The following is a 19,451-nucleotide window of genomic DNA, read 5'->3' as shown; positions in this document are numbered from 1 at the left end:
TTTCATCCTCCCATATCAGCTCCAAATGCACCTCGAAGTTTCGCTGCCGTCAATGCGGAGGTAAACATCACACCACAATTTGTGAGAGAGACAAGGGGCAAGGTCCTCACCCTGGGAACAAGGAGCCCCCACCCCAAGCAGAGCAATCCCAGTCGGTTCATACCACATTAGCACCAGCACACCCCTATGGCATCACCCATGAGTATCCGATACTTCTAAAAACTGCCGTAAGCCATGTCAGGGTTGGGAATACTAGCAGGGAGGTGAACATACTTCTCGATGAGGGCGCGCAACGCTCCTTCATTACTAAGAAACTCGCTGATGAACTCGGCGCAAAGCCTATTTCAAGGGAGAATATCTCCATGTCTGCCTTCGGGGCAACAGAACATTCCCTTAGGAGACTAGAAGTTACAAATGTTGAAGTAATCAGTGAGCAAGGGGAAAGGATTCCTCTCCGGGTGCTTGTTGTTCCACATATAGCCACCCCCTTGCAATGCAAACATCACACAGATGTCAGTAGCATGCCCCACCTGAAAGGATTGAAATTAGCACACCCAGTGTCCAGTGGTAATTTCGAGATCAACTTGTTAATTGGTGCTGACCATTACTGGGACATTGTTCAAGATAAGATTATCCGAGGGGAAGAGGGGCCCACAGCTATGCAGTCCAAATTGGGCTATCTACTATCTGGTCCTGTAAGGGCCAGGGGGATGCAGGGCAATGTGACTAACATATTCCACATTTCAGCCCACCAAGAAGATGAATTTGATCTACAGCAATTTTGGTCCCTAGAGTCAATGGGCATATCACCCAATGCTGACCCCCCTGAGAAGAACTTCTTGACTAATTACCAGGCCACCTCGATCACTAGAGACGAAGACGGCACATACATTGCTGGGTTTCCCTGGAAGGAAGAGCACGCCCCTCTCCCAACTAACTTCAGTATCTGCGAGAGACGCACAAGGGCTACCGCACGACGACTTCACCTGACACCAGATTTGATGAAGAGTTATGACGACATCATCAAGGAACAAGAGGCCAGAGGGTTCATTGAGAAGGTTAGCAACCCTGACCCGTCTGACCACGCCCACTACATACCCCACCACCATGTAAAAAAGGAGTCATCGACCACGCCCATTCGTATTGTCTTCGATTGTAGTTGTCACCAGGCTCCCTCGACCCCAAGTCTGAAGGACTGCCTAGAGGTCGGTTCACCTTACCTAGCCGACATGGGCTCGATTTTAGTGCGGTTTCGCGCCCACCCTATTGGAATTTCTACTGATATAGAAAAAGCTTTCCTCCATGTACGTCTCAGCGAAGCTGACCGCGACATGACCCGGTTCCTATGGCTCTCCGATCCCGGTGATCCCGAAAGTGAGTTCCAGACCTACCGTTTCAAGTCGGTCCTTTTTGGCTCTGCGAGCTCCCCCTTTATGCTGAATGCTGTCCTTCAAACACACCTTGATAAACATAAGACACCAGTCACACAGGACATGAGGGACAATCTCTATGTTGTCAACATCATCACCGGCTGTGAAACACATCAAGAGGCCCTGAGTTACTATGACGAATCAAGAAGTGTCATGACTGAAGCCAAGTTCAACTTACGGTCTTGGGCATCCAATAGCCAACCCCTTCTCCATCGTGCTACCCTTGATGGAGTGAATGATGCCAACTGCGACAGTGTCAATGTTCTAGGCTTACGGTGGGACACCTCAACCGAAACGCTAACACTTGCATGTAAAGAATTACTAGCATCTGACGACACTCTTGTCACAAAGCGAGAGATCTTAAGGGAGTCATCTAAGATCTATGACCCACTAGGCCTCATCACCTCCATCTCAATCCGCGCTAAGATCCTTATCCAGGACCTCTGGAAGTTAAACGTAGATTGGGATGAACCCCTGAATGGGGAGATACGAACTCGCTGGCTCAGCATTGCGCAAGAAATCCGACAATCAACCAATCTTACTATTCCTAGATGCTATCTCAGCAATCGGTCAGCCAACGAGACGACTCAGCTGCATGTGTTCGTGGATGCTAGCCCGAAAGCCTACGGAGCTGTGGCATACATACGGCAGCCCAATCAGACTTCCTTTGTGATGGGAAAGTCACGTGTCGCTCCAGTAAAGGAACTGTCACTCCCCAAACTAAAATTGATGGCAGCACTGGCTGGTGCAAACCTTGCAGAGTACTTGCTTAACTCTTTGCAGAAGAATTTTCCTGATCTAGAAGCATTCTTCTGGTCGGACAGCCAGATCGTGCTCAATTGGCTTCACAGTAATAAGCAGCTTCAGCAGTTTGTAGGTAATCGAGTCAGAGAAATCAAGCGTCTCTCTCAGCCATCTAGTTGGCGTTACTGCCCCACACGCGATAATCCAGCAGACCTACTAACGATGGGTCTAACCACAGCAGAGCTCCAAGCATCAACAGCATGGCTGCATGGTCCATCCTGGATAACTTCAGAATGCGACTGGCCAACGTGGGAATCAAGCACCACCCTTCTTGTTGAGATCCTAGAGGAAGAACCTAAAGTTACCCCAGAACCTGATGTGTTAGGAGAGCAAACCAACTCTGAAGCAGACGCGAATTCAGTCGAGAATCCAAGCATCAGCACGATCATGGATCCCACTAGACACAGCACACTGAGGAAACTTCAACGTGTAACCGCTCTTGTACTGAGGTTCGTCCATAACCTCAGAAACCCCACTGACCGCAGAAACGGACCTCTGATGGTCACTGAGCTGACGAAAGCAGAAAGGACATGTATCCACGATCGCCAACGCCACTCTTACGCCAAAGAAATAGCAAACCTTTCCGCCCATGACAAGTCTGGGACCCCTTTGACACGGCAGCTGCGCCTGTTCATGGATGACGATGGCTTACTTCGCTGTGGCGGGAGGATTCACAATGCCCCTGTTTCTGAAAACGCCAAGTTTCCAGTTCTTCTTCCGAAGAAAGACTACGTGACGACCCTCGTTATCTGTGACACGCATGAACCCCAATTACATGCTGGCGTTAGCTCGACACTAACTGCATTACGCCAGAAATTCTGGGTGCCTTCGGGAAGATTCCAAGTAAAAAGGGTCTTGAACAAATGCGGAACGTGCCAAAAAGTGAACGGTGCTCCATACCGAGCTCCAGACGCTCCGCCACTAACAAGCCTCAGACTCCGGGAGACCCGACCCTTTGCGGTTACAGGAGTGGACTTTACGGGAGAACTATATATACGAAACGGGAAAACTGACTCGAAGGCCTATATCTGTTTGTTGACATGCGCAGCTACTAGAGCTGTACATCTTGAAGTCGTTTCAGATTTATCAGTCAAAACATTCATTCTTGCCGTACGTAAATTCGCAAGCCGCCAGTCCATTCCAGACGTTATCATTTCTGATAATGCCAGTACCTTCCAATCGGCGGCTGCTGAACTCGAGCACCTGTTTAATTCACCAACGCTCAAACAGGAGCTCGGCAAACAAGGGATAGATTGGAAGTTCATCCCAAAAAGAGCTCCATGGTATGGAGGGTTTTGGGAGAGGCTGATCGGCCTCACGAAGATGACGCTGAAGAAAGTCCTTGGCCGAGCATCCATCAACTTAGTCACTCTCCAGACGGTTGTCATGGAAATTGAGGCTATCCAAAATGACCGCCGACTAACATATGTCTCTCCTGACATAAATGATGAAGACCCTCTCACACCATCCCATCTACTGTATGGAAGGAGGATTACCAGTCTCCCACATCCTGACACTGATGCGGACGAACTAACTGACCCGAGCTATGGAAACGATGATCATCTCCGAAGGGTTCTACCCGTGTAGCACTAGTTATACAACACTTCTGGCAGCGCTGGAAGCAGGAGTACCTCACTTCGATGCGGTGCTTCCATGGCGCAACAGGTGGCAGCGGTGAAACACGCGTCAAGATAGGGGACGTTGTCCAGATCCACAGCGAGAAAAAGAGGTTGAAGTGGAAGCTAGGCGTAGTGGAAGATCTGATTAGAGGTGCCGACGGATGTGTACGGGCTGTAACCTTAAAAACAGCTAAGGGTCACACGAACAGACCTATCTCCAAGCTATATCCCCTTGAGATTACTACTGATGTTGTGGAAACTGCAGACGCGCAGACAGGAGGTCAGCTCCAGTCCAACCAACCTATCAGTAGAAGCATGCGAATTACAGCTGCCACAAGGGACCACATCGCAGACTGGGCCCGGCAACTACGCGCCCCCCCGGAGGATGTCTGAACTCATATATAACTGACATTCATAGATTGACATTATCGTTATTATTGTTATTGGGTTCCCTGTGGACATGATGTCACGTGATTGATGAGCCCACGAGGGATTTGTTGAGTTCATAAAAAACCCATTTAGACAAGCACTCTTTCCGTAGTTTTAATCGTAGTTTTAATCCCCCAACACGCCGATACATCAAGCAAACGGTGAGATGAGAAGATGGGAGATGAGTAGAGTCGATGAGATTTACACTCTTTCTAGCTTTTACAGTCTTTGGTTGTTGATGAGAGTGGTCACGTTTTTATCCAAGAATCAACGCATAGTCAATAATTTCAGCGTAGTCCATAACTCTAATCAAATCTAGTCTCCGTTAAACCGATGACGCCAAATTAAATAGAGGGAGGTCTACCTTTATTAACTATAGATTACCTATGAGGCTTAACTTGATTTAACCTTTATCCAGACACAACGCACTTCTCCATATTCCATGATGCATTCAACTCGTCTTCGCCCACGAAACTGACCGGCCTGTCCGCATGGGGTCACGTGATCGTACCTGAAGAGATAATGCGTATGTCCTATGGGTGTGGTGACGTCAAGGGAGACATTATGAACTGGGGGAGTCTCTTTAAGCTTATGAGAGGATCGTATCGGACAGAGAGACAAGCTGATTGTAGGATTGCAAAAGGTATAAACACAGGCTTGCCACCCGCGTCAATAAAGGATTTCAAAGGCATAAAAATTCAGGCAAAAAATCTATGAGTTATATCTCCATGCTCTAATTCATGAAATAAACTTAGCGTAGGGTTACACTGTGTATCTAAATTACATTCCAAGGATGCCATTTGACCAGCTGTCCCGATCATCGACGGAAAGCTAAAATTGACGTTCAAAAAATCTTTCTCGCATGTTTTTAAACGGATTGTTTTAAAAATCGATTAGGGGATAATTCCAACCCTTTCCCATCCTGTATCTATGTTAATGTTTTCGTAGTCGTTAAAAATCCAGTAGAAAATCGCGCTGAAGCTGAGGTAGTAAGAATTAAGTTGCCAGCCTTGTATCATTAACATACTAATTATAGACACAAAATACGAGACAAACTTATATTGCGCTTTAAACTCGTAAAATTTAGCTTCTTGGGAAGAAAAAACACAACAGACTAATGCATTTACATCCCAACTAAGTTTATTTCATGAATAAGAGCATGGAGATATAACTCACGGATTTTTATTTGCGTTAATTCGTATGCCTTTTCAAATCCTTTATTAACGCGGATGGGAAGCCTGTGGTATAAAATGCATGTAGCGTTCTAAGGTTTTCTTTGTAGTGCGGGATTAAAATGAAATAACAGAAATAGCCGCTCTGTTTCTTTCAGGTTACTATTTAGTCGCACAACAGCTTTCCTGGGTACCAGAGGCTCAGAGCTTCGCGGCGACGACGATTTGAGCAAAGCGAAAGAGCCTCTTGTGCAACAGATAGCCAGTCTCACTATGGTGCTAATGTCTTCATAGAGGATTTGTACTACGCCGTTAATTGTTATTTACGGCGTAAAACTTGTACAAACAAAATCATTCCAGCTAAGCCGATGGTCAATGAATAAGCGGCGAATGTTTTAGTCGTTTCCCGGGCCTGGAAACTGTGCCTCCAGTGTTTCCGTGAACCTTGCCTTTAATTGCGGTAATGCCGGTTGGACGAGTGAGCTTGCTTCGCTATCCTCTCTAGTTGTCGAACGTAGTTTATGTAAATTACAGACAGGATCATGTTGTATACGAGCGAACAGCACGATAAACGCTCTACAACTTCTCTTTTTTAGCCTTTGTTGCAGAAAACAAATTGAACTGACCAGACTTCGTATAAAATTTTTATGTAGGATTAACGTGAAGCACAAATACAAACATTTTGACAGGTCATTCTTGCGCGACTGGCGTCATGATTGTGAAACCTGTTTTGCAAGTAATCTGAGACGTCGCTAACACCATAGTGAGGCTGGCCATCCGTTGCACCAGTGGCTCTTTCGTTTCGCTAAAATCGTTGTCGCCGCGAAGCTCGGAGCCTCTGGTACCCAGGGTACACTACAGCAGAATCTGCTGATATAGTAACAATACAGTCAACTGTCGGTTATGACAAGGCTTCGACACGATCACAACAATGAACAACACGATTACGATACACCCATCGCACGATTACGACACAGCCAAAACACGACTACGACAAGGCCTCGACACGCTTGCGACATGGCCACGACACGCTTACAACACGATCATGATACGGCAACCGCACGATCACGATACGGCAAAGGCACGTCCACGACATGGTAACGACACGGTTACAATACGAATACGACACGGCCACAACATGGTCACGATACGGCCGCCGTACGGTCACGACACGGCCGCGACACGTTCATGATACGGCCACGATACGGTCATGATATGACACGGGTATCTCACGGTCACTACATGGTCACCGCAGAATCAAGACACGGTATCAATACTGCCACAACACGGCCAAGATACGACGAGGATACGATTGCGATATGACGATACGTGACCAGGGCACGTTCATCTCGTGAAACAAACATGCCATAATATTGTACAGTCACGAATTTGTCATGATTAAGAAACATTCTCATGATTAAGAGATAGTCTAACCAAAGCCACTAAGCGACGGCTAGCTCACGACAGAACCAATACACGGTCGTTCTCACAAGTTTGGTTCAATTTCAGGAGGGATGCTTCTAAACATTTCTTCAACTGCTTCTGTTTTGTCCAGTCCGTGGTTTAACCGTTCTGGCTCAGAGTACGAGTCTTGCATGAGATTTCGTTACCTAGCAACGGGAAGAAGAACCGCCAGACTCGTCGTCTCGTTGAGAGTTGAGGGGGATCCTATGGGCGAGAGGCCGGTGTGGGGGGTAGGAGGAGATGACGGAAGTGCGTGGCGGTACGGACAGGTAGTGATCGGTACCGTCACTAGATATCAGGTATGTCAACAGATTCGTAGCTAGTAAGGGGAGCAAGAAAGACAGTTTTCCCTAATCTTCCCCTTAAGTACAGTATGTATGAGAAAAAAACATTAATAACCCTCCCCCCGCAAACCCCCTTTCCCCCACACTTACATCATGGGGAGTTAAAAAGTTATATATTAGGAATTTCCACAGTTAATCTAAAAGTTATTTAAATATAAGATATAAATACAAATATATAATTTCTAAAAGGATTCACAGAAACGTTACTCTCAAATTCCTTGTATCTGATTTTCTTATTTTTGTAGCCGCTTTTCTGGGTCCGCCACTGAATTGTACGCTCAAGTCTCACAAAATAATAGGAAGCACTTGTTTACGCCGTTATGTAACTCGCTAATCTAGTTGTCTACATCAATACTCTAAAAAATGATTTACAGGTCTCCTTTCAAGCGGCGTCCGTTGACCACTCGTCCATGTTTGCATTGGGGGGTGTCTGGTTTAGCTCTGGGTATTGTGCAACCACGCCTCTAACAGCAGCTTCAGGTATAACATTTCTGTTGTTATCTATAAACTTGCTTTTAAGTTTATTCCATATACTCAACTCTGCTAGGAAATAAATGAATAAGTAAATAAAATAGCAACATTGTGAATTATTTGTTGCTTGTTGCAGCATGTAATGAACACTTCACAGCGCCATACGGCAACATCACTTCTCCAAACTACCCCGGATATTACCCACGTGACACCAAATGCGAGTGGCGGATAACCGCCCCTGTCGACCACGTGATCAGGATTACATTCCGGACATTCCAATTGCCTGAGCTACCACGCTGCGCAGGAGACTATCTTGAGTTGCATGACGGGATACCTAGTGCTTCTCACAAATCGTCGGTGATTGGACGATTTTGCGGCAATTACTACCCACCTGTTGTTGAGTCGTCGGCTAATCGGATGGCTGTTGTTTTTAAAAGCAGCAGCAGCGCTGTTCCCGCATCTGGATTCTGGCTCTATTACGAGGTTTTCGGTAAGCTTTTTAATTACTGGGATACCTGTGGTATCCCAGTCATAAAATGCAACTGTTTTTTTGTGGTACCGAAAAATCTGTATTATTGTGCAATACCCCATGAGCCTCTGCGCCACAGACGATACTCCTTATTTTAATGTATTGATTGCGACCTTACTGAAGCCTTTTTCTTACACGAAGTATCTATCTTACTGTCCTTCGTCATCGCAACGCTTAGTTACAAAAAAAAAAACTTTTGCATAATTTTAAACTGTGTCATGGCCGCCATCTTGAATTTGAGATTCCAGCTCTCAGATCCATGTTATTTGTGCAGTTGAAGGCCCGATTCGCGATTTAATAACTGCATATTTAACCATAGCCTCAATTTCTACCAAGTTATTATGGAAAATCATCTCAGCTTGGATTAATTTCGCTGTATTTACCCGTGTTTACATTTGCGACCCGAGTGCGAGACACGCGGCTCAAGATAAGAATTGTGCTGACTGCTTTAGACTCATACAGCTTACTTCAAGACGTAATTAAATGTGCTTTGGACACTCATGAATGGACTCGAGGTATTTACCTTGATTGCTTAATCTATTTTAAAGTGGAAGTAGTTTGTAACAATTGATGGAAATCGTCTCCTACAAATCGCTTTGTCGATGAATCTACTTTACATTGGACACTTGACCGGCTACCCTAAGATGAATTTTACTTTCTTACTATAAAATTCCTTGATCTCTCTCATTGAATCTCATCATTTTAACCATGTCCATTTTAATAAAGTACAGCATAGGTGTTGTAAGTCATATAAGTGTAAAATATGTACTTAAATCTATGAAAATTATTTTGGTACTTTGGTGCTTCCTATAGATAAGCTTAAGTTTTATTATTTCCCTGAAATACCTTTATCCCTCATTGAATGTCATTTTATTTGTATGGAACTATTTCAATAAAATCTAGAGATTTGTAATATTTTTGTAGTGTTGTTGATCTTGAAAATATGTTTATGCTCTATACATTTCAATCAAGTCTGTACATTCTATAGCCCTCTCATTTGACTTCAAAATAAATAATTGTTGTTGTTTACTTGTAACTTACATAAATAAAATAATACATTTCAATAAAATTATATTGTTAATACAATAGGACTTACTTTGGGTGTTAAAATAAATTTACCATTAAGTGATAGCACATTGAGGGCAGTGAACCAAAGAAATGTTTAAGAAATAACAATTTTAGAACACATTCTCAGCTTTCCATAATCTTATTTCGATGCTAACTCTGATGTGGGGATAGTATTTGAAGATAGGACAATCAGCCCTGTCTACTTTCATGGAGCACACCTCGAGTCCACCCCACACCTGAAGAGATGATGCCTTTACCTTGCTTTGCCCCAATCAGTGTTGTGATATGGCATTTACTATAAAAAAACAAGATTACATTTTTTTTTATTATATCCAAAGTAGGCGGTAGAATCTTTGTCATACATGTCACACAATCAAGTTGCAGATCTCAGGTATCCCAGTCAACCCTGCGCGCAGGGTCTAGTTTATTTTATTTTAAAAAGGGCACTTGCACGGCTTGAGTTTTCAGGTCGGCTTTCATCGTTATTTTGGAGAATTTGTAACAACCTGAAATTTTGCGGAATTGCCTAACAATAACTATACCGGTTATTAAAATAATTATTCAACAACTATGAAATAGATACATTTATTTGAAATGTTTATCTCACAAAATGAATGTAAACGGATGAAAAAAATGCATTTTAATGTTTCGGTACGAGCTGAAAGTTGCTTATTAGATCCTCAGTATTCTATTAAATATCACGGCTTCACATCAGGCTGAATGCCGTAAAGGATTTCCTTGTCAGTCATTTTTTCGATAAAAATTGTAAGACAAATTATTTGAAAAAAATCTTAAAACAACATCTTATCATTACCAATCGCAATAGCTTCCTTGGAATTTAGCTACGATGTGACACATCGTGCATTATTCTAGTCGATGTTGATGATGTTTTCTTTGTCGCAGAAAACAAAGACGCAAAATCCTGTTCTGGGAACACTGGTAATTATAAAACAGTTAATAATAAAACAAGCTAATAAGACACATTCGGGGGGTTACCCGCACAATATTTTTTTTAGCTATCACGATTCACGAAGAATTGAGAGATATACAATAGTTTGTCGATAGAAAAAAAAAACAACATAGAATTAAAATATCCATGTTAACGAGTAAGGGAGATTGTGTCAGTGACGAAATATCATTTGTCCATTTTCACAAGTCACGATAAATGAAAAAAAGAAAAAAACTAACCCTGCTAGCTGAGGCCATTCCAGGTGATCTTATGAAACGGGTGCCACTAGAGTGAGCTATCACGTTATATGTGTTCAACTGGAATTACAAATAGAATGATACAGTGCTTGCGGTCATATAGGGTGTAACCCATATTTTTGTACAACCATCAGCTGAATGCCCCGCCAGCTGCACGTGCTACCAGTCGTCAGGAAACATTCCTCGCTTCGTGGTTGAGGGCAGATTGTTATCTGCTGTACCACGTGACATCCCAGAATACACCGCGGTATTGTAAGTACTACAAGGTTGGGCCTAGGACATGGACAAATGGAAAGGTTTGGTTTTACTAATAGATTTGATGGATATATAAGATATTTCTTTACATATTAGGTTTACATTTTTTCGGGCGTAGGGTAAACGGGTTTGATGTACGGCAAACGGCAAAAAAGATAACCCACAAGAAACAAGCAAACTATAACAACAACAAAAACTGATGCGCTTTTGCTGTCCATTACGGGAAAATACGCATTCCTAAGCGCATATTCCTGGTTAATAAATTTGATATACATTTATTTCCTTTGCTTTCCATTACGGCAAAATACGCATTCCTTATGGCATATCACCGGTCAATTAAGTTGATATACATTTATTTGCTTTGCTGTCTATTACGGCAAAATCATTTTGAATAATTTCGGGCATCGGTTACAATAACGAAGCCAACGCCAAAAAAAAAAGAACGTAATCATCGATGTCAGCAGCACCAACACTAACATCGTAATTAACACCAACACTAACATCACAAGTACCAACATAAATAACAACACTAACATCAACAATACTACCATCAACATCAACACTACCATCACCACTAACACCATCAAAAACAGCACTAACATCACCGCTACCACAATCAACAACTACAATAGAATCAACACTACCACCATCAACAACAATACTAAAATCACCACTACCACAATCAAAAACAACACTAACACCACCACTATCACCATCAACAGCAACACAAACACCGCCACTACCACTTTTAACAACACAAACATCACCACTACCACCATCAACAACTACAATAGAATCAACACTACCACCATCAACAACAATACGAACACCGCCACTACCACTTTTAACAACACAAACATCACCACTACCACCATCAACAACTACAATAGAATCAACACTACCACCATCAACAACAATACTAACGTCATATCACTACCACCAGCAACAACAATGCTAACATCATGTCACTACCACCATCAACAACAATACTAACATCATATCACTACCACCAGCAACAACATCAACACTAACATCACCAATAGCATCATCAATAACAACACTGACATCACAACTATCACCATCAACAATAACACTAATATTACCACTACCACTAACATCATCAACAAAAAACAGCAATGCGAAAAAATTATAATCAATTCTTTTTCTACAGATTACTAAAAGGCAATCGCATCAACGAAGTCAAGAAGTCTGACTTTGCCTCGCTCCCATTATTAGAATACATGTAAGTTACACTGACTTTTTTTCATCCCATTTTTGAAATGCTCTCCATTCACGCTCAATCTAAAATCTAAATATTTGCTTTGCCGCAGATTTCAAATTATAAATGTCTTTTTTTCTCTAGTGATCTCAGCGGAAACATCATCCTTCGCCTTCTTGATGGAGCATTTTCTAATCTTCCCTCCATCAAGGATATGTAAGATACAATTGAAGGATTAGTAGTCAGATTAATTCCTTTTGTTTCCGAATGCTAACCGCTGGTTAGTGGTAACAATTATTGAAAGTTCACTGAAAACAGAGCGTGACCTTTGGGGACGAAAAGAGTATCATAATAACCCGAATGCTTATTTTCTATTTAGTAAGCTGTCCTCCAACTTTATACAAAAGCTGAGGTACCAAGCATTCAAAGGCCTTTCATCCATAGAAACATTGTGAGTATAAGCTCAAAATCATCATTGCAATCACTGTTGCCGCAATTATCGCCATAGCCATCGGCACCGCCATTATTGTCGCCCTTCATTTAACCATCGTCGTCAACATTGTCGTCGTCATCTTAGATAAATTGATGTTTCTTTTTAAAAATTTATCAGGGATGTATCTAGTAATATTCTTGACGATATTGGACCAGAAACTTTCAGTTCAATGAGCAACCTGAGAGTTTTGTAAGTATACTCAGTTACCTGTGCACTGTCACATATATTCGAGTGATTTTTTTTATTTTATTTTTTTTTTTTTGGGGGGGACCATTTCATAGGAGGCAACTTTTGAATTAATTAAATTCAATATTCATTATTGTCCCAGGACAAAAGAACACGGGAATATGCACTTCCCATGCGAAGGCCCCAGTCGAGTGTGTGTTTTGAAAAATGATAAATGCTGCTGGACGCAACAAGGGAAATACATAATGTTTTTTTTACGTACATGTAAAAACGGAACATGTACTGCATACCTATAAATCGTATTTCAGGCACGTAGCCTTAGACAAATGTCCTTGGATATTTTTTTCGGGCAATTTCCATTTTTTTCTTTGATTGACCAGGAGTCTGAGAGGGAACAACATTACGTCGTTACAGGGCTTGTTTCAGAACTGCACTAATCTAACGCATCTGTGAGTAAGCCGCTGAGATCTGAGTTATGAGCTTTACATAACCGTTGTGTATTTTGTAACACTAACATCGTAAAAAGGTTGATAAAAGACTGTGAATTTGTTTGCAGCTACCTTCAAGATAACAAAATTGAACAGATTCCAGACGGGGTATTCAACTCACTTCAAAGCCTACGAGTTCTGTAAGTATGATTTTGCCCGTTGTTATGAAAAGTCAACAATGTAAGAAAACGTTTTCGCAGGATCTGGTACCTCGTTGAATTGACAAAATTAGTAAAAATATTTGCTTTAACATTAACATGGCGATGTACTTTCAGGTATTCCAAATACGGAATTGACTATTTTCCTTTTATGGATGTAGAAATATTGGTGTAAATTTTCTTGACAGCCTACAGTCAATAACTCCCATTGGCTCGTACATAAGCATTGGTGGCTCAACCAAACACAAGTAATCGAAATATTGAACATTACAAAACTGAGGTTCACTTTATTTAGATATCTAAACAACAACAAAATCAAGAGAATCAGCCAAGACTCATTTCTTGGGCTGGTGTCTCTGCAAACACTGTAAGTAAAGGTAGCGAAAAGGGGATATAAAAAGGAATACGAAGAGATGGTCCTCCTTCACTCTGTGTCGTGTCCCCTCTTAGCACACCGCGCCCATTTTACTACGTGTTCATTTCAATCTCTTCTCTAGCTAGATACATGATCGCTTTCTCAATAAGGGAGGAACTATTATATATTTCAGTTAGGGACCTGCTTTTTAAATTTTCACAAATCAATTTACTTTATATCTTGTTTTTCCACTGTAGATATCTTTGATCTTCGAACTCTGCAAACCCATCAACAATTTTTACACCACTTTCCAAAATGTATTTATACTATACATCCTAAATAATCATTATTTGTCCCCGGTGAATCGCAGATATTTGCGTAGCAACAAGATTTCAGCAATCACAGATGACTCGTTTAGAAGTATGGCTCACCTTCGTCATTTGTAAGTTCTCATAAGCTTTGCGTGCATCGAGCAAACATCTATTTGTATAACATTACACAAAACATTTAATCAAAATAACAGTCTCGTTTGGTTCTCAAGGCCACGAACAGTGTCCGTCCCCCAACAAACCCACGAAACCCATTATTCGATTTCGTCCCCTTCAACTGCTACAGTAACTGTTAATTTCACACAAACACATGACTGTGCCGGGTCACAGTTTTGGTAGAACCCACCGTTACACTTCCTAAGGTCACTTTCCTCTCCCCTTGTTATAAATCTTAAATATTAGCATTCTTTACCTATCCTAGGACACTTGACCACTTCACTCTTTGCTGCTACGCCTCGATAGCTCTTCCTAACGTCGACTGCAAAGCACCTAACGACGAGTTTTCAAGCTGTGACGACCTGATGAAAGACAAGACCCTCCAAGTCTGCATCTGGGTGCTTGGCATCTCTGCTTTCTTTGGGAATATATTCGTTGTTGCTTACCGTCTAGTCGTCCGTGAAGACAATCGGGTTCAATCCCTTCTATTGACGAACCTTGCTATCTCTGACTTCATGATGGGCCTCTATTTGCTTATAATTGCCTTCAAAGATGTGCAGTGGCAAGGAGAGTACTTCAAGTACGATCTGAGTTGGAGAGTCAGCGGATTGTGTCAGTTCGCAGGGGCGCTCTCAATGATCTCAAGCGAAGTCTCGGTGCTTATGCTGACCATCATAACTTTAGACAGATTCATATGTATCGTTTTCCCTATGAGGTTTGGCAGACTTGGCTTGAAGAAAGCTTTTGCACTATGTATTCTTGTATGGACATTTGGAATGCTCATTTCCATTGTGCCAATTCTGGGGATTGAATATTTCTATGACGAGCAGTTGGAAATTGGATTCTATGGCCGTTCCTCTGTATGTCTTCCTCTTCAGCTTAGCTCAGATCGCCCGGCTGGATGGGAGTACTCTGTCTCTTTCTTTATTGGGCTAAATTTTATGGCTTTCATGTTCATACTGGTCGCTTACATCGCCATATTTTGGACAGTGCGAAAGTCTTCAGCAGCGGTAGGATCCAGGAACGCTAAGAAAGAGGCTGCTTTGGCAAGAAAGTTGATGGCTATCATTATGACTGACTTTTGTTGCTGGATGCCTGTGATTTTCATTGGGATATTGTCGCTTACTGGAGATTTTCGTGACCCACAAAAATTGGCATACGTTTGGATAGCGGTGTTTGTTTTACCCGTAAACTCTAGCATCAACCCCATATTGTACACTTTTTCTGGGCATGTCAAGAAACTGGCGATGCAGTACAGCCGAAGCATGTGGGAATTCTTACAGAACAAGGTGTCATCAACAGGTGAGATCGGAGGGGAGGGTCAGATAAGAGAGATTTGTACAGAGCACAATATCATCTACAGGTCAGAGGGGAGAGGCCAGATATAAGATAATTTTTAGATCACCCACTTCCCTCCCCAAATAAGGGTTAGTTATGATAGAGTTAGGTCTGACGCAACCCTTTCTATGATGTTTTTTTGCTTAGCCACCGGATCTAAAATAAATAAATAAATAAATAAACTAAATTGAAGTATTTTTGTTTCTTACATCAATTGTGCTCTTCCCTCTCAGCCTCCGTTCAAGCGAGCCCCGGTCACAGTCGTTGCAGGGACGACAAGAAACATGTCATTGCACAAAAAGTGTCCTCCGAAGGCTCCTTGACACTCAAGATCACCGGAAGAGCAGAGATTTTACCGGAATCCGGCAACGGGGTGGTTAGTATGGGAGCGGTAGTGACCATTTAAGGTTACGTGACGCTGTTGAGACGGAACATTTGGTATCTGACAGGGTTATTTTCCTGCTCGTTATCGATACCTTTCTATACAGACAAATGGAAGCAGATCCCTACCGCAATATCATCCTTTTCTTTTGTTCGTTTTTTTTAATTAACGATGAACTTGACTTCTTTGTGTTACACTTTTTACTGCCTTCATAGTCTTATCTTGTTTCTCTTTCTCAAGGGCTACATCAAAGGCTTCGTGTCGGGCGCGACGACAGAGCAACTGCTAAAGGTGTTTCCAGAAAAAAATGCGAAGGAATTCAAACATGAGGTAGCAGTGTTGAAGAAAATAATATCGGCTCAAGACCACGACAATCTGCTCAAATATCGCTGGCACCAGAAAGGTTTGCCACGGAAAATGCATGCTGTCATTTTGTCTGTATGTCTATTTGTCTGTTTGCAAAAAACAAATCCTTGCTATTTAACCGTGTACATGATTGTCATCCTTTTTTCAGGCAAATCTCTTGTTTTTGACATGGGCGATGCACAAGGGATTAACTTGAACTCTAACTACAGGTATTTTTGTAAAGTAATAAGGACCTTTTCTCGTATGTAATGATTAACAGGCCATTTAAGAAGTATGTGCTTGCGCGAGTACTCCTTCAAGGGGTTTCCGGGCTCAATCCAGAGTCTAATCAAAGGAACTTTAAGAGGTGTTAAATGGGAGCTATGAACAATCGTACTTCATTGACCTGGACCGGAGAAGTGATTTATTAAAAAGCTTCGTGGAGTAAATACACTTTTATGTGAAACCGAGAGATACTGTGTGTGCTATTCGTCCATTTCTAGCGATGCTAATTTGTGTTGTACAAAGGTCTTTACCTCCATCTCGTTTCTCTGTCTCGTCAGGGTAATCTGCTTCGATTACCCCCCATCCATGTCAACCTTGAGTGCTTTTCTGTGTGAGGCTGATTTCACAGTTAGCCTAGAGACTCTTCTAGCAATCATTATAGACGCAATGCAGGGGGTCGAGCACCTTCACAAGCATGGCGTCGCCCATGGCAACATCAATCAAGACACTGTACTTGTCTGTCAGGCGAGAAGGGTAAGGTCTGTGATCGCGAGGCTGGACCGCATTTGAAACGGTGCTTTGTGATATAATGTGGATGGCGCTTCTTCTACCGTGACATGGTGTGACTGTGAAGTGTCTGTGGCAAAGCGTGGATCAACGTTGCCGTGAGCGTGACCATGGTAGAAGCTTTGACCTTTGTCCGGTTGAGGGTTGATGGGAAAAGGAGGATTGTCCCCCGTATGTACTTCCTCAAATTACGACTTAAATGGGAAATGGCACCGTCCCCGCAGTTTTGTTATTATTCCTTTTCATGGTAGTGGTTTGAGTGTGAGGCTTTTCTGAACGAGTAGGCGCAGCGGCGTTTTCACTGTTTCAGGTTGTAACATGACAATGTTGTGACATGGTATAACGTAGCAGTACAATAACAGTGACATGGTTTGATATGACGTGACGCGACCGTGCAATGGTGTGACGTGACAGCGGTGTGACAAGGTTGTTCTCTTTTTAACTTTTGTCTCTTTATGTGTGACCTGCAGACGCCTTCCATCAAAGTGTGTATCGGAGGTTACGAAACCGCTCGGATAATTGCCAGAAGAGATACAGAAGCTTATCGGATAGACGTCCATCAACTTGGAAAGCTTCAACAACTGACTCTGCGAAGCTGTGGATACGACAAAGACATAAGTGCACAGGTTAGCTGACCTTAGGAAGCCGGGGAGGGCGGATGTATGTTCTCACTGTACAAGAATTTTTAAAGAGTACATTTTCAAACTACAAGGACAGACTTGATTTTCAGATACAAAAACCATGTGCAGTGAATTTGAATTTCATTACATTTTTGCAATAATGGGTCACTCGTTTGATTTATATTTTCCGGTTTCTCTGGTATGGCTTTTTCTATAGATTATACGCGTCGTTGAATCCTTCTTCATAAAGTTCCCGTACGCTTCCTTAATCCGTTCCCCGAATCCTACTCTCCAAGTCATTCTGATTGCAATGTCTTCGGAAAAACAGCCTCACATTTTCTCTAAAATCTAAAATTTGTCAAAAGGGAAGATATAGTTTTATGCCTGTGAATTGATTGACATGTGCTAATAATTTAGCGCCATAGATACGAAAAGCGATTTATATTACTAATACATCGTCTTCATCGTCTTCTTGAACTTTTATATGCTAATGCATCAATTGGCATTTGATGTGCTAATGCGTCATCTCCATAGATACGAGAGGTGATTGACATGTGCTACTGGGATGCGACCAATTGGAAGCTCAGAGTCTCGGAAATACGGCAACAGCTAGAGCAGGCGTGGATATCAACCAACGATCGGGAAACCCGTGTTTAAAGTGAGCCAGCACAGCAAGTCAGCCTCCAAGATACGTCACATATACAGCATGCGCGAAGCACCGCTATAATGCACTTGTAGTCTGTTAGTACACCTCTTGTCTAATGGCAACTATCAATCAAACGGAAATAAGAAGGTGGCCTACATAATATGTAGATTTAGGTGGTGCCTGAAAGCGTACCCGCATTGAACATCTTTTTCTGTTGACTGATTAAGGTAGTTTTATTTGGATCTGGGTGTCCATGGATCTAGGTGTCTTTAGAATTTTTTAATGATATTAAAATCTCCAAATTTATTACCGTTAAGTAAATTATAAATTTTATTGGCCCCTCGAAATGGGTCAAGCCCTTATTCAATAATATCGAGTATGCAATATTTACGCAAACAAACACGAAACCTGGTGTGGAAAAGGCTGGCAAAGTTCAAAGTGTCTTAGTTGACAGAAAATATTTGTCAAGAGTCAAGAAGTCAATTCTTATTTCCCTTCATGGGGGTCTGCCCTGAAGAAGTCTTATAAAAGACGAATTATTTGGCAGAGTCGAATACCAGTTTTTGGTGTATTGTATTCCAATGATTCCAAAAATATGGCTAGACAGTTTAGATGACATACTGTAGTTTTCATGTACCGCTTTAGTAATGATTCCCCATTTATTGGACAGATTATTCAGAAGAATGTTTGGAAATTACAATCCACAAATAGACCTCCTGTCATGCATCATGTATTGTTGCACCCACCCTTTAGCAAATGGTGGCCTGTTGTTTTCCAAAACTCCGGATGCACCCATTGCAACTCCAAAATTAATGAAGTGGATGTAATTAAAAAATATCTAAGACATTACTACAAGTCCTCGATTTCAATTCCTAATTTCAAACCAAACATGTTCACTGATCAATTTTAGATGTAGACAGGAAACAGCAAAGAATATCAATTGGAAAAACAAATAGTAAATAGCGAGCGGGAAAAGGACGAAATGTGACTCTCCTTAAAAAAATAAATACTCTTATGGATGAAACAGCAATCCAATCATAGAATTACATAGTTAGACAATTATATAGCTTAGTTTCCTTACTGAAGTGTTCATGTATCACTTACTGGTGATTCTAAATCCTCAAGGAAATTAAAATCCACAAATATAACTCAA

The 19,451-nt window shown here is 42.0% G+C and overlaps 2 protein-coding genes across 2 annotated transcripts in view; both read left to right on the top strand.

Moving 5' to 3' along the window:
* The window catches only part of LOC5505799, a 22,506-nt gene extending 10,276 nt beyond the window's left edge, over positions 1-12,230 (top strand). The window contains exons 9-16 of the mRNA XM_048727290.1: positions 4,701-4,925; positions 6,964-7,217; positions 7,637-7,742; positions 7,870-8,223; positions 10,234-10,269; positions 10,671-10,788; positions 11,963-12,034; positions 12,155-12,230. Coding sequence (XP_048583247.1) covers positions 4,701-4,925; positions 6,964-7,217; positions 7,637-7,742; positions 7,870-8,223; positions 10,234-10,269; positions 10,671-10,788; positions 11,963-12,034; positions 12,155-12,230 — 1,241 coding nt within the window. The remainder of the gene's footprint in view (positions 1-4,700; positions 4,926-6,963; positions 7,218-7,636; positions 7,743-7,869; positions 8,224-10,233; positions 10,270-10,670; positions 10,789-11,962; positions 12,035-12,154) is intronic.
* LOC5505791 (G-protein coupled receptor GRL101) lies at positions 12,161-19,451 on the top strand. Its single transcript, XM_048728075.1, has 14 exons — positions 12,161-12,226; positions 12,390-12,461; positions 12,621-12,692; positions 13,070-13,138; positions 13,246-13,317; positions 13,631-13,702; positions 14,061-14,132; positions 14,441-15,477; positions 15,747-15,889; positions 16,136-16,298; positions 16,410-16,470; positions 16,804-16,999; positions 17,503-17,658; positions 18,187-19,451. Exons 3-14 carry the CDS (start codon positions 12,673-12,675, stop codon positions 18,307-18,309), a joined length of 2,184 nt encoding a protein of 727 aa, XP_048584032.1. The 5' UTR covers positions 12,161-12,226; positions 12,390-12,461; positions 12,621-12,672; the 3' UTR covers positions 18,310-19,451.

The sequence above is a fragment of the Nematostella vectensis genome, chromosome 5, assembly GCF_932526225.1.
Source record: "Nematostella vectensis chromosome 5, jaNemVect1.1, whole genome shotgun sequence".
In the NCBI taxonomy this organism is placed as follows: Eukaryota; Metazoa; Cnidaria; class Anthozoa; order Actiniaria; family Edwardsiidae; genus Nematostella; species Nematostella vectensis.
Note: the sequence above shows the minus strand (reverse complement) of the source record. Positions and strands in the feature narration are given on the sequence as shown.